The following is a 15,031-nucleotide window of genomic DNA, read 5'->3' as shown; positions in this document are numbered from 1 at the left end:
TGAAAAGATGGTAACATGACTTCTCTTTCAACCCCTAAGCATTCTTCCCAGTATGTTGATTACCAACTGACATTGGTGTCTAAAGCAGTCTAATACTTTTCTAATCTATTTAGTTTTCTGTCTCAGATTAACAGAGCCAGATATGAGTATGATGTCCAAGGCATGGCTTTAGCCAGCTAGTTTGTGAAACCAGGAAGTGGTGGAAGATGGGAAGATAGCCATAGAAGAAAGTAACTATAGTGGAAACATGCTATGGTTTGAATGTGTCCCCTTAAGTTCATGTATTGAAACTTAACCCCCAATGCAACGGTACTGAGGGATGGGATCTTTCAGAGGTGATTAGGTCATGGATCTGGAGGGGAGCTCATGCCTGTAATCCCAGCACTTTGGGAGGCCAAGCCAGGTAGATCACCTGAGGTCCGGAGTTTGACACCAGCCTGGCCAACATGATAAAACCCTTTCTCTACTAAAAATACAAAAAAAAAAAAAAAACTAGGTGGGTGTGGTGGTGGGCACCAGTAGTCCCAGCTACTTGGGAGGCTGAGACAGGGGAATCACTTGAACCCAAGAAGTGGAGGTTGTAGTGAGCTGAGATCCCACCACTGCACTCCAGCCTGGGTGACAGAGCAGGATTCTGTCTCAAAAAAAAAAAAGAGGTGATTAGGTCATGATAGCTTTGCCCTCATGAGTGGATTAATGCTGCTATCTCAGGAGTAGGATCCTGTTAAAAGGATGTGTTTGGTGCCTTTCCCTTTCTCTCTCACACTTGCTTTTTTGATCTTCCTCCCTTCCACTATGAGATGATGCAGCCAGAAGGTCCTTACCAGATTCCAGTGCTTTGGTATTAGACTTCCCAGCCACCAGAACTGTGAGAAATAAATTTCTTTTCTTCATAAATTCTCCAGATGGTGATATTCTGTTATAGCAAGACAAAATGGACTAAGATCATCATAGAGCTAGTGAATTCCACAAAAATTGAAAACCTAATCAATATCCAGTTGTTGTCTTTGTTGTTGTTGTTTTATGGGAAGACAATGCATGTATGTTGGAAAGAAAGACAAATAATGTCTCCCTCATTGCCCAGTAACAGTAATTGTATTTTAACCTTAAACTGTAAATAAAATGGAGAGGTCGGGCGAGGTGGCTTATGCCTATAATCCTAACACTTTGGAAGGCCAAGGCAGGAGGATTGCTTGAGCCAGGAGGTTAAGACCAGCATGGTCTTAACATAGTAAGGCCTCATCTCTATTCCTTATTAAATAAATACATACATAAGTACCTAAATAAAATGGAGAACTAATGACTAAGGAAGAAAAGACTAGAAAGTGATGGAAGAAACAGAAATGACAGATGACCTCTTTCAGCCGTGTTAAGTGGGTGCTGGTTAGACAGCCATGCAAAATATTAAGAAGACATTTGAAAATACAATTTTGGAGATTCAGAAAGGGGTCAAAGCCAGGGATTTTATTTTATGTTTTGGAGACAAGGTCTCACACAATCCCATAGGCTGGAGTGCAGCAGCATAATCCTAGCTCACTCCAGCCTCAAACTCCTGGGCTCAAATGATCTTCCCATCTCATCCTCCTGAATAGCTGGGACTACAAACACATGCCACCACATCTGACTAATTTTCTTTTTAATTTTTACTTTTAGTAGAGATGAGTTTTCGCTATGTTGCCAAGGCTGGTCTCAAGTTCCTAAGCTCAAACATTCCTCCCACCTGAGCCTCTCAAAATGCTGGGATTACAAGTGTGAGCCACTGCACCTGGCCTAAAGCCGGAGATTTTTTAATTGGCATGTAGATGATATTTATATTTTTCTAGTAATTGTATGGTTTACTTATATGTATGTCTGTAATCCACTGGAAATTGTAATACAATGTATGGTAGAGACATAGTCCTGATCACATTATTCCATTAATTCAATACCGTCAGTACTCTCCCTACCCTCCTACCCCCTACCTCCAGAATAATGTCCAGATTTCCTGTTCTGGCATTCAAAGCACTCAATTGTCTGGTCTTATTTTCTTTCCTGATCTATTTCACTGACATTATGATTTTCCTACTGGTTTTCAAATTGTGCTCCAGTGAGTCCTAGGGGCTGTGTAAAGCCTTCTCAGAGCCATCTTGACATGAGTTAACAGAACAAACAGGCAAGAATCCTATCATTCATCCCACTTCAAACACTAGAACTCTCCCTTCACCTGATTTACAGGTTGATGCCTCCAAACAAGAATTTTACTTAAGAGGCCGGGCGCAGTGGCTCATGCCTGTAATCCCAGCACTTTGGGAAGCCAAGCCGGGTGAGTCACCTGAGGTCAGAAGTTCAAGACCAGCCTGGTCCAACATGGTGAAACCCCATCTCTACTAAAAATACAAAAATTAGCCAGGCATGGTGGCAGGTGCCTGTAATCCCAGCTACTCAGGAGGCTGAGGCAGGAGAATCGCTTGAACCTTGGAGGCAGAGGTTGCAGTGAGCCAAGACTGTGCCACTGCACTCCAGCCTGGGCAACAGAGCCAGACTCCAACTCAAAAAAAAAAAAAAAAAAAAAAAAGAATTTTACTGAAAATATTTAGTTGCTTTACTTATTTATTTATTTTTTCTTTTGAGATGGAGTCTCTGTTGCCCAGGCTGGAGTGCAGTGGCACAGTTTTGGCTCACTGCAACCTCTGCCTCTGGGGTTCAAGCGATTCTCCTGGTTCAACCTCCCAAGTTGCTGGGATTGCAGGCGTGCACCACCACACCCAGCTAATTTTTTTTTTTGTATTTTTAGTAGAGATGGGGTTTCACCATGTTGGCCAGGCTGGTCTCAAACTCCTGACCTCAGGTGATCTGCCCACCTCGGCCTCCCAAAGTGCTGGGATTACAGGTGTGAGCCACCACACCTGGCTAGATTCAGTTGCAAAAAAAAAAAAAAAAAAAAGAACTCTCTCCTCTAGACTGAATGATCCACTTGAGCAAGTTTTACAATGCCTATTTTTCATCTATTGAGTTTCATGGAAAACAGACTTTGAGACAGGGATCTGTGCACAAGAGGTTTATGGAAGCATGCTCTCCTGTAAAGAAATGAAGGAAGTAGAGTTATATAGAGGGAGATGTTGGAACCATGAAGAAGTTACGACAGAGATTCTAGTCAATCTTAGATGTCCAGGATTGAGGCAAGGGGGCAGCACTGTCCAGCCAATGTATTCTGATTGCCCTGGGTAGGTAGTAGCATAAACTTGGGTGAAGGAGCTCACTTTGTGCACAGTTCCTGGAAAGGGACTTAACCTTAAGCCATCCACAGTCCAAGATTCCATCATTTGAGCAAATGAGTGCCTTAGCGCTGAAGAGGGTTCCTGGTGGCACATCATGACATCTCACCATTTCTTTGCATTTGCTCAGGCTATTGATTTTTCTCAAGGACATTTCCTATCACCTCTGATTCCTACCTAGTTCAAATGCTGTATCCTCCATTAAACGTTTCTTGACTCTTGTCATTGTAAATAGTATTTTTCTCCTCTAAATTTCAAGCACTTTATATTCCTCTCATGGCATTATGACACTTATCTTGTTCCACCTTCCATAAGAGCTATTTTTTACTTCAATAAATTGAGAACTTTCAGTTACTCAGGGAATAACTAAGAACCGAGAATATGAAGTGATCAAAACAGATATGATCCTCTTTATGCTTTAAACAAATAAAAGTTTAAAAGTTCACAGTAATGAAAGAGTACATAGGATGGAAAGTTAATTCAAATGATGGTGTCAGGAAATGATCCTTTTAAGAAGTGATATGAAATCCAGTAGTGAAAAGCAGCTCAGTGAAAGGTGGGGGTAGGGATAAGGAGTGGAGGGTGTTCACGTAAGAGAGAGCAAGTCCAGGCACTGTGGCTCACGCCTGTAATCCCAGCACTTTGGGAGGCTGAGGTGGGCAGATCACTTGAGGTCAAGAGTTTGAGACCAGCCTGGCCAACAGGGTGAAGCCCCATCTCCACTAAAATTACAAAAATTAGCTGGGCATTGTGGTGCACACCTATAACCCCAACTATTCAGGAGGTTGAGGAGGGGAATTGCTTGAACCAGGAGGCAGAGGTTGCAGTGAGCTGGGATCGTGCTACTGCACTCCAGCCTGGGGTACAGAGTGAGACTCCATCTCAAAAAAAAAAAAGTAAGAGAAAGCAGCAAATGCTAAAGCTAACATATGTTGATCTCTTCTTATATGCCAGACATCATCTTAGGTGCAAGGGTTCCATTACTAAAGAACAGCAGAGGAAAAGTTCTTCCTCCTTGGAGCTTCCATCCTAGGACATAAAAGAGCTTAATTTAACTAGAATTTATGGAATAAAAGGGAGAGTGGTGCAAGGTGGGGCTGAAGAGGTAGGTGGAGGCCAGACCACAAATGGCCTGGTCAGGATTAAAGGATTTTAACGCCATAGACGTGATCAGATTGTGTTTTCAACAACCTTTCTGGCTCTAGTTTACCTGTCCTGTCTCCCCTTCTGTATTTCTAGCTATTAGAAGTCTGCTCTGTACTTAATTTGCCTTTCAGAACATAAGGTCCCTTTGCAAATAATGGACACCCAATACATAATAACAATGACTAACATTTGAGTATTTTCTACGCGCTGGAAACTGGGCTAAGCATGTTTCATGTATCAACCCATTAATCCTTACAACCCACCATGTCAGTTGGCTGGTCAAATGGAAGGAGGTATGTTTATTTGGAGCATAGGAAGCTGGACACACCTGAGAGTCTACAGTTAGAGAGTATGTGTACGATAGCGGGGAGGGAGTAAGCAGTGGGTGAGAAAAAAATATGAAAATGCCACATACTCAGCTGTATATGCTTTTGCATCTTATTCAAACCATGTTTTTAAAAACATTCACAAGAACTGCAAAGCTAAGAAATACATGGACAGGAAAACTGTGTGATCCTATTGCCGAAAAAAGACTGGTGTACACATTTGCATGTCTCTAAAACTCTTATCCTATCATCTGTGCTGACAATGATTAAAGTGTATGCCTAAAGAACATAATGAGCCGATTTAGCAAAATTGCTGTGCTTTCTGAGGAACCGTTCATTACAAATCAGAACAATCTCTTAGGGCATCAACAACCGCCCATCTCTCTCTCTGAAAAAATTAAAAACAAAAAAACCTTGGGAATGTGTTATCGGGAATCTCCAAAGAGATCTATCTGATTGAGGGACACTCTCCACACCCAGCCCACTAACATTGCAACATAAAAATGAAAGAAGACTCACCTGCAGCCTGAAAGTGGCTGTACCTCCCTGAATAAGAAGCTAGATAAACATTACACTTAAAAGAGGCACTAAGGAACAGTCACTGACTGAGCCTTACAAGTATGTTCATAGTTCCATATGAGACACAACATAATGACCTGTGGCATCTTAGATGAGGAAAGGCAGATAAAGATGTGAGGACACGAAGTGCTTGGTCGTTCTTGTTAATATGGAACTTTGATCAGAATTCCATTCTAATACATGAGTGGGAAACGGCTTAATGGTCCTTTTCTCCAAGCACTCCCAGTTCTTGGACTAAGTAAGCATAGATTTATCTAAAGGTTTACCCATGATTTGAAAAAACATATAAATAATAATCAAGAGCTATCCCATTCCCATTAGAGCAGTAGTTCTGCTTATTAATTTCTCTAACTAGACCTCCTACTTTGTCTCTTCAGCATTTTCCTCCATCTCAGGCAATAGTTAGAGCCCCTCACTGGGTCTTAGCCATGCGCCAACGTCCACCTCCACCCCTTGGTGCTGGAGGCGTGGCATATTGATTGGAGCAGGAAGTTGGGGTACATTGCTTTGTAACATTTAATAAACTTTGTTTAAACAACAGTAAACCAAAAACAGGATTTTGCAATAAAAAGTATTTTTATAGAAAGCAAACACAGACTAACATAAGTTGTGCCCAGCCATTAGGAAGGCAAAGAAACTGCTTGACAGCCCTAGAAAGCTTTAAATTAATGTCAAAGACAGGAGTCCTGTCACAGAACAAAGAGACACGTTCCAGCCCCCACTTGTTTATATCTTCCTGGGGCCACAGCTGCAACCCCACCCTATCCCCTTCCACCCCACCACCACCCTAGCTGTCTTCCAGAAGCAAAAGACAGTCCAATTTAACCCTTTTCTTTACCACAAGGCCCTTTAGCTAACAGCAGATATATTACATTATGAACCACAGGCTGCTGCTGTGCTAAACAAAGTTAGTAAGGAAATAATAATGATATTCATATAGTCAGCACATACCAGGCACTGTGATAAGCACATACAGACGTTACCTCAACACTTCTTGCAACAACCCAGATGAGAAGAGGAAACTGTGACAGAGAAGATAATTGGTCAATTACCTTTATACAACCAGTAAGTGACAAGGTAAAGAGCAGATGTGCTTCCCCATAAAATCTAAGTTTTAACTATAGCTAAAGCCTATAAAGTAAATTCATACATAACATCTCTATAAGTGTATTTAAGTTAAAAGTAATGTATTATTTTTTATAAATTCATTTATAAATACCTATAAATTGATTAATTTTATAAAATGTTATTTATTTAAAGGTAATCTTTTTATTTTTTTCTTGCTCTTGTGGCCCAGGCTGGAGTGCAATGGTGCAATCTTGGATCACCATAATCTTTGTCTCCCGGGTCCAAGTGATTCTCCTGCCTCAGCCTCCCAAGTAGCTGAGATTACAGGCACCCACCACCACGCCCAGCTAATTTTTATATTTTCAGTAGAGACAGGGTTTCACCATGTTGGTCAGTCTAGTCTTGAACTCCTGACCTCGTGATTTGCCTACCTCAGCCTCCCAAAGTGCTAGGATTACAGGTGTGAGCCACCATGCCCAGACAAAGGTAATCCTTAAAGCTTGCATTGTTTTAAATTAAATATTACAAGGAGCAAGTGTGCTTATGGCTAATCTTAATGCTTACAACAAAAATATTACCAATCAACTGTCAAATCGGTTGTATTTTTCACATCTATAATATAATATAGATCAGTAAAACTGGAATCATTGATTTATTTACTCAATAAATTTTTTGGAATCCTCTCCTGTGTGCCAGCCACTAAGAATACAATGTTGAACAGAATACTTAATATCTGACCTCTTAGATTACTGGCAAATGAGAGAGACAAACACTGAGTACAGAAGCATACAAATATTTAAATAATTGCAAGCTGTTATAAGTGCTGTTGGGAACAAGTACATTGTTATGAGAGAATAACCAGAAAGACTAATATTGATTGGTGGTCAGAAAAATTCCTGCAGAGAAGTGACTTGTCACCTGAAATTTGAAGATGCATAGGAAGTAGTTAGGCTAAGAGTGAGAGGGAGGGGGGCATTCCAGGCAGGGGACAAACTTTGTGACAAGGCCCTGAGCAAGAAAAGAGCCTGGCTTTTTCCAAGCTAGTGATTCTTAAGTATGGAGCCAGGGAAAGAGATAGGAAATGAGATTGGAAAGAAAGACAATGTAAGCCATAGAGATTTTGTATTTTTACCTTATATGCAAGTGAAAATTCATAAAGAATTCTCAATAATATTGACACGGACAGGAGGCAGGGAAATACTGGGTAGAAAAAGGTAGTCCCTGGTGAGGGCTACACCCTTAAGCCTGGACCCACGGCCATAAATGAGAATATGCATTCCTGTTTTCCCACCTGAACGTTGCCTATTCTGAAACCACCCTGGTCCACCATGACCCCAACCCTGTACCCATAGAAACCCCAAGCTCCACTGGCAGAAGAGCAGAGCTGCGCGCCAGAGAAGGAGACGGGAAGAAGCATCTGAATGTTGAGAGAAGAGGCCGTTGGACATCGGAGACTACAGTCGGAGGGGGGTTCAGCTGAGGACAGCTGATTATCTTCTCACTCCATCCCTCTTAGCTCCCCATCCCACTAAGAGACACTTCCATTGCTCAATAAAACCCTCTGCATACACCACCCTTCAGTCTGTGCATGTGGCCCAATTCTTCCTGGATGCCGGACAAGGATTCAGCATGCACTGGGCATGGGAATCCAAAAAGGTTGTCACATTGACCCTTCACTGAGCTGTTTAACACTTATGCTGACCACAGATGGCAAATCTAAAAGAGCATTGTTTGTAATACATGCCCTCTAGGGCTCCAGAGGTCACTGATGAACCCTAGACGCTGCTGCAGGCCAGTACAGGGTTTGTCCCTGTCAGCACCCAAAGGCAGTCGTCCCAGTTCCTGTAGCCACTCACCTGCATGCTCCCCTACTTGCAAGAGACTTGAGTTGAGCTCGGTGGCCAGTAAACGAGCCAGATTCCTCTCTGAAGTCCTGAGAGGGGTCAAAGGAACTCTCCCATCTCAGTGTCATTTTATAATCTACCAATTTTTTAATATAATTTATCATTTTTTAAAGCTCAATCAAGCTGGTGAATTCATAATGAATGTCAGGAAAGAAAGAGTAGAAAAGAGAGAACAGTTAGGAAGTTTTCGTTACAATCATCTAAGCAAAAAGGTGATTGTATCTTCCACTAAAGTGGCAGCAGTGGAGAGAAGTGGAACCTGGAGAGAAGTGGATAGATTGTATGTACATTGAGATTATAATAAGATTTAGTGACGAATTTGATACGGGAAAAGTTAGCAAAGAGGTGGGACAAGCTGGAGTCAAAGAGAAGTCTCAGGTTTCTGAATTGTGCAATTGGGTAGATGGAAGTGTAAAACAGCTTAAAATAAGAGTCAAAGGGGCTAATATATACAGTGGATGGATAGTGTCTAGACCGGCACTTCTCATTTAATATGTATTTGAATCACCTAAAGAGGCTTGTTAAAGTATAGATTCTGATTCGTGACATGAGGTCTGGGGTTGGGCAGAGGTTCTATGTTTTTACCAGTTCCTATATGATGTCAATAATGTTAGTCCATAGACCATATTTTGAGTGGCAAGGCTCTACTATAGAAACACCGTACCCATAGGATTACAAACTTTTCAACAAAATATATACATTATTTTGAGACAGGGTCTTGCTCTGTCACTCAAGCTGGAGTACAGTGGTGTGATCACAGCTCACTGCAGCCTTGACCTACTAGGTTCAAGCAATCCTCCTACCCCAGCCTCCCAAATGTCTTGGACTATAAGCAAGCACCACCACACCCGGCTAATTTTTAAAATTTTTTAGTAGAGATGAAGTGTTGATATGTGGCCAGGCTGGTCTCAAACTCCTGGGTTCAAGTGATCCTCCTACCTTGGCCTCCCAAAGTGCTGGGATTACAGGTGTGAGCCTCCTTGCCCTACTGAAAATAATGTTTTAATTTAATCATTATAATTTTATAAAAGATAGACTATTTTAATCATTATAAAAGAGAACCAGGGGAGTGGGGGGCCAGGGGAGGAATAGCATGGGGTAGGGGGTTTGGGGAGGGATAGCGTTAGGAGAAATACCTAATGTAGATGACGGGGTGATGGATGCAGCAAACCACTACCATGTGTATGCCTATACAACAAATCTACACGATCTGCCCATGTACCCCAGAACTTAAAGTATAATAAATAAATAAAGAGAACATAATTTAAAAATAAAGAAGCTTCTTTAATAGAATAATCAGAACATATATAACCTTTATTTTGCTCTTTTAGCCACAGATAACGTGAAATTTTACCTTATGAACCAAAGACACATGACTGTATGAACAACACAGAGGTTGGATTAAGGTGGAAAAATAAGAAAATGAGTTCTGGCTAAGCAACAAAAAGTCTAGAAGAATATATGCTTTATAAAATGCCACACTTTGTAAAATTCTGTCTGGGATGACAGGCGATTTTTACTCTTTTGCTTGTTTTCTACCTTAAACATGTGTTACTTATAGAAGCTTTCTTTTAAACTATAAAGATAATTGGAAGGTACTAAAAAACAAGAATACACTGTCACAACTGAATTAATAAAGGTTATCGAGAGCATATGCTAGTCATGCCTATTTGAGTGAAAACCAACACTTAGAAAACTATCAATTTCCAGTAAATATTTCACTTAAAACTATACACTTGAAATCTAATCACAACAACATAATAAAAGTTATTCAAGTTTTTTGTTTGTTTGTTTGTTTGTTTAGATGTAATCTCACTTTATAATTGTACAGTAATTAACACAATGTGGCATTTGTGTAAGGACAGTCCAATAAACAGAATAGAAGACCAAACAGTCACTCGATTTATTTTTTTTTAACTGCCACAGCAATTAACTGGATTAGACATGGTCTTACCAATATATAGAGCTGGGTCTATTGAAAAACTGTAGAGAAAGATTTAACTTTCAGCTTAAAAAATTATTTTGAGATGGATTATGGACATAAATGTGAGACTATCTTCATGGCTTTAAGCAGAAATCAAACGAGACACATAAAAAATTAATAAATTCAACTTCATTAAGAATTTCTGAGCATCAAAGCTACAAGCTAGCTATAAACAAAGAGTATGTTCACAATATGTATATCTGGTAATGGGCTCATATTCATATTATATAAAAAGTTCCTAAATATTAGTAAGAAAAAGACTGACAATCCTTCTTCCTCCTAATGGATAAAACACTCAAATGGGCACTTCACTAAAGAAGATACCCAAATGGCCCAGCATATTACAAAGTTGCTCAGCAACATTAACAATCAAGGAAATACAAATTAAAATCGCAATAAAAAACTAATACCACTTCCCCAGAATGGCTAAAAAAAAATTTTTTTTTGAGACGGAGTTTCGCTGTTGTTGCCCAGACTAGAGTGCAATGGCATGATCTCGGCTCACCGCAACCTCCACCTCCTGAGTTCAGGCAATTCTCCTGCCTCAGCCTCCCGAGTAGCTGGGACTACAGGCACGCACCATCATGCCCAGCTAATTTTTGTATTTTTAGTAGAGACGAGTTTTCACCTTGTTGACCAGGATGGTCTCGATCTCTTGACCTCGGGATCCACCCACCTCGGCCTCCCAAAGTGCTGGGATTATAGGCGTGAGCCACCACGCCCGGCCCTAAAATTTTTAAAGACTGGCAATTCTATGTGTTGGCAAGGATCTTGAGCAACTGAAAAATCTCATGCATCGCTGGTTAAAATGTAAACTAATCTTCAGAAAAATTTTTGATAGTGTGTAGTAAAACTAGACATACGTATATCATATAACTGAGCAATTCCAATCCTGGATATATTTCCAACAGAAATGGTACATCCATCCATCCAAAGGCATACACAGCAGTGTTCATAGCATAATAACCTCAAACTGGAAACAGCCCAGAAGGATAAATTGTAGTATAGTCAAGTAATAGAATACTAAACATCAGTGAAACAGAATGATTTCTCTCTCTCTCTTCTTTTTTGTACTTGCTCCCTGTTTCTTCTTCTGCTGCTGCTGCTAAAAAATAATCAAGGTCATTTCTTAAGGGCTAGGGGAAAAGAAAAGAAGGCAACGAGATGGAAAAGAACTCTCTCTCCACTCTGATGTCCAAATGAACTGCTATGAGGAAAAAATAAAAACTATAGAAACAGGCAGGGTGCGGTGGCTCACGCCTGTAATTCCGACACCTTGGAAAGCCGAGGTGGGCGGATCACTCCAGATCAGGAGTTCAAGACCAACCTGGCCAACATGGGGAAACCCCGTGTCTACTAAAAATACCAAAACTTAGCCTGTTGTCCCAGATACTCAGGAGGCTGAGGCAGGAGAATCACTTGAACTTGGGAGGTGGGGGTTGCAGTGAGCCGAGATCGCGCCACTGCATTCCAGCCTGAGCTAAAAAGTGAGACTCCATCTAAAAAAGAAAACCAAAAAACCAAAAAACCCTGTAGAAACAAAGGCTATTTTCAATAGAAAATAAGAAAAGTGTGTTTTCTATTAAACAGCATGTTGTACCGGAACAAGAGTCGTCTAAAAAATAAAAATAAACAGCATGTTGTAACGTAGTCTATGAAAACATTTCTTTTTTTTTTTTTTTTTTTTTTGGTCTTCAAATGTACATTAAAAAAAAAAAGATGGTAAAAAAGAATAGTTTCCTAAGTAGTCACACAGACATTTGTTTTCCAAAATAGATCAACCTAATTCAGAATAATCTTTTCTTCAGAAACGTTTGAATCATCAAACTTAGATAACTGTAAATCTGAAGTTATAGCTGTTGAGACTAGGACATTAACCCACACTGAGTAATTATTAATAAAAGTTAATATCAACAAGTATCGACAGGCAATTTGACTCCATCCCCGACTCCTACTTTCCCTAACCGCCAAGCCCGGGGTGGGGGAGTGGGGGTGACACAAGCTCTTGGAAAAGACAGGCATACCTCTCTCTATGCACCCGCCGCGGAGAAGCGGGGACCCCTCAGTCCGTAGAGACGCGTGGCCCCGCCCCCGCAGCGTCACGCCGACCCGACCGCCGCCGCGTCTCTATGGAAACAAGCCCTGAGTCCACGCAGCAGAGAGCACGATGGCTGCTGGGGAGCTCAGGGACTTGGGCGGCTACTACTTCAGGTTTCTGCCTCAGAAAACCTTCCAGTCTCTGAGCTCTCAGGAGATCACTAGCCGGCTCCGCCAGTGGTGAGGATTCGAGGCGCAGGAAGAGAAGAGCCCCTTCGTCTTCGCGGTTGTGGAGACGCGGGCCAGGCGTCGAGCGGGCCCGCGCGGGTCGGCGCCATTCTGAGTGGAGCCGGAGGCTTCCTGAGTGAACCCTGAGCCACGGGGCGGGGCGGATGCTGCGGGTGGGATTGGTTAATGGTGCGCTCTAAGTGGGCGCCAGCCTCCAGATGACTTCTCTTTCCTCCTCTGCCCCAGGTCCATGCTGGGCAGAATCAAGGCGCAGGCGTTCGGCTTTGACCAGACATTTCAGGCCTATCGGAAGGATGATTTCGTTATGGTTAGTATGGGGGTCGGAGAGAGTTCCTTGGGCCTCTGCCGATTTTTAAACTCCCCCCGCCCCACATTGGCATGGATTCTTGTGAACACGGCATTCCTTCGTGATGTCGTTTTCTTGGCGTTTGGGAGTAATAAAAGGTGCAAATGATTTTTTAAAGAAACTTACATTTTGAATCACCCATTGTAAATTTGTTTTTTATTTTATTCATTCTTTCTCTCCTTTCAGTGTCTTGTATCTTGCCTCAGAGAACTTTGCAGTTCTTGAAAATCTCACTCTCTCTCGAGATTAGTTTCTCTCTTTTTTATTTTTGTTTTGTATTTTATTTTATTTTATATTTTTTGAAACAGGGTCTTTCTCTGTCACCCAGATTGAGTGAGTGAAGTGCAGTGGCACCATCTCAGCTCACTGCAGCCTCGACCTCCTGGGCCCAAGCGATCTTCCCACCTCAGCTTCCTGAGTACAGGGGATTACAGCTGCAGGCCACCACGCCCAGCTAATTAAAAAAAAATTTTTTTCAAGGTGGGGTCTCACAGTGTTGCCCAGGCTAGTCTTGAATCTCTGGGCTCAAGCAATTCGCTCACCTCGGCATCCCGAAGTGCCGGGATTACAGATGTGAGCCACCACCCTAGCCTCTCTTTTTAAATAGGCACACCTCATTTTAAAATATTTTTATATATTATCACACAGCTTTATCACTATTTACTAGCTCCAAATTACTTTTGTTTTTTTTCTCAAAATCACACACACTCTGAGAACTGGGCTTCATGCTCTACCAGCAATTCCAAATGAGGAAATCCCCCCAAAAAGTTTTAAGCAGTAGCACAGTGGCTTGAATAAGCAGTCTTTTGACTGCTAGAGATGATCTTTTTTCCTTGAGACAGAGCCTTGCTTTGTTTCCTGGGCTAGAGTTCAGTTGCACTATCTCGGCTCACTGCAACCTGCGCCTCCTGGGTTCAAGTGATTCTCCTTCCTTAGCCTCCTGAGTAGCTGGGACTACAGGCTCCCACCACCATGCCCGGCTAATTTTTATGTTTTTAGTACAGATGGGAGTTTCACCACGTTGGTCAGGCTGGTCTTGAACTCCTGACCTCGTGATCGGCCCACCTCAGCCTCCCAAAGTGCTGGGATTACAGGTGTGAGCCACCACGCCCGGCTGAGGTGACTGCTTTGAGAGAGGTAAAACTCACTTGAAAGTTTAAGTTTTGGTGTGTTTGTTAAAATTTAGTTCATTATTTTCAATCCTTTTTTTTTTTATTCTCAATCAAATGGAAAATACTGTGGTTTGTGAAATGATCTTCATTCTCTGCCATTCATGTCCTTCATGCATTGACTATAGTTTGTAGTTTGGCAGAACAAACACTTCCTGAAGGCCTATCATGTACTAGGAATTCCTTCCAGTGCTGGGGATACAGGAGGAACAAGACAAGAGCTCAGCTTTCAAAGATTGTACAGGCCTTGGCAAGATTGCAGTAAATGGGAAAAAAAAATCTGATTATTTCCTATAGTGATAAGGGCAGTAAGAAAAATAAGAGGGAATGAGAAAGGACAACATGAGGTAGAATTGTGTCATAGTTCTGGAGGCGAGAAGTCTTAAATCAAGGTGTTGGCAGGGCCATCGTTCCTGTGAAACCTGTAGGGGAGAATCCATCCTTGCCTCTTCCGGGCTTCTGGCAATTGCCAGCCACCTTTGGCATCCTTTGGCTTGCAGCTGCGGCACTTTCTTCTCTACCTGTCAGTCCCATAGCCTTTTCCCTTCATGTGTCTGCATCTCTTTTCTTTTCTTTTTTTTTTTTTTTTTTTTTTTTTTTTTCCCCCCGAGACGGAGTTTCGCTCTTGTTACCCAGGCTGGAGTACAATGGCACGATCTCGGCTCACCGCAACCTCCGCCTCCTGGGTTCAGGCAATTCTCCTGCCTCAGCCTCCTGAGTAGATGGGATTACAGGCACGCACCACCATGCCCAGCTAATTTTTTGTAGTTTTAGTAGAGACGGGGTTTCACCATGTTGACCAGGATGGTCTCGATCTCTTGACCTCGTGATCCACCCGCCTCGGCCTCCCAAAGTGCTGGGATTACAGGCTTGAGCCACCGCGCCCGGCTTGCATCTCTTTTCTTATAGAGAGACATCAGTCATATTGAATTAAGGGTCCAGCATAACCTAGTCTTAATTACATCAGCA

The 15,031-nt window shown here is 42.0% G+C and overlaps 1 protein-coding gene across 2 annotated transcripts in view; it reads left to right on the top strand.

Annotated features, from left to right (window-relative positions):
• Positions 1-12,361: 12,361 nt before the first annotated feature.
• Positions 12,362-15,031, top strand: part of CFAP300 (cilia and flagella associated protein 300) — a 34,683-nt gene continuing 32,013 nt past the window's right edge. Inside the window, exons 1-2 of one of the 2 annotated variants that reach the window (XM_032295694.1) lie at positions 12,362-12,538; positions 12,773-12,854. In XM_032295694.1, coding sequence (XP_032151585.1) covers positions 12,429-12,538; positions 12,773-12,854 — 192 coding nt within the window. In that variant the 5' untranslated portion in view covers positions 12,362-12,428. The remainder of the gene's footprint in view (positions 12,539-12,772; positions 12,855-15,031) is intronic. The other variant, XM_032295693.1, reaches the window with a different exon arrangement.

Source organism: Sapajus apella, unplaced genomic scaffold (genome assembly GCF_009761245.1).
Source record: "Sapajus apella isolate SASKATOON/1434 unplaced genomic scaffold, GSC_monkey_1.0 scaffold34, whole genome shotgun sequence".
Lineage (NCBI taxonomy): Eukaryota > Metazoa > Chordata > Mammalia > Primates > Cebidae > Sapajus > Sapajus apella.
The sequence above is the reverse complement of the archived record's forward strand: the minus strand, read 5'-3'. Positions and strand labels throughout refer to the sequence as shown.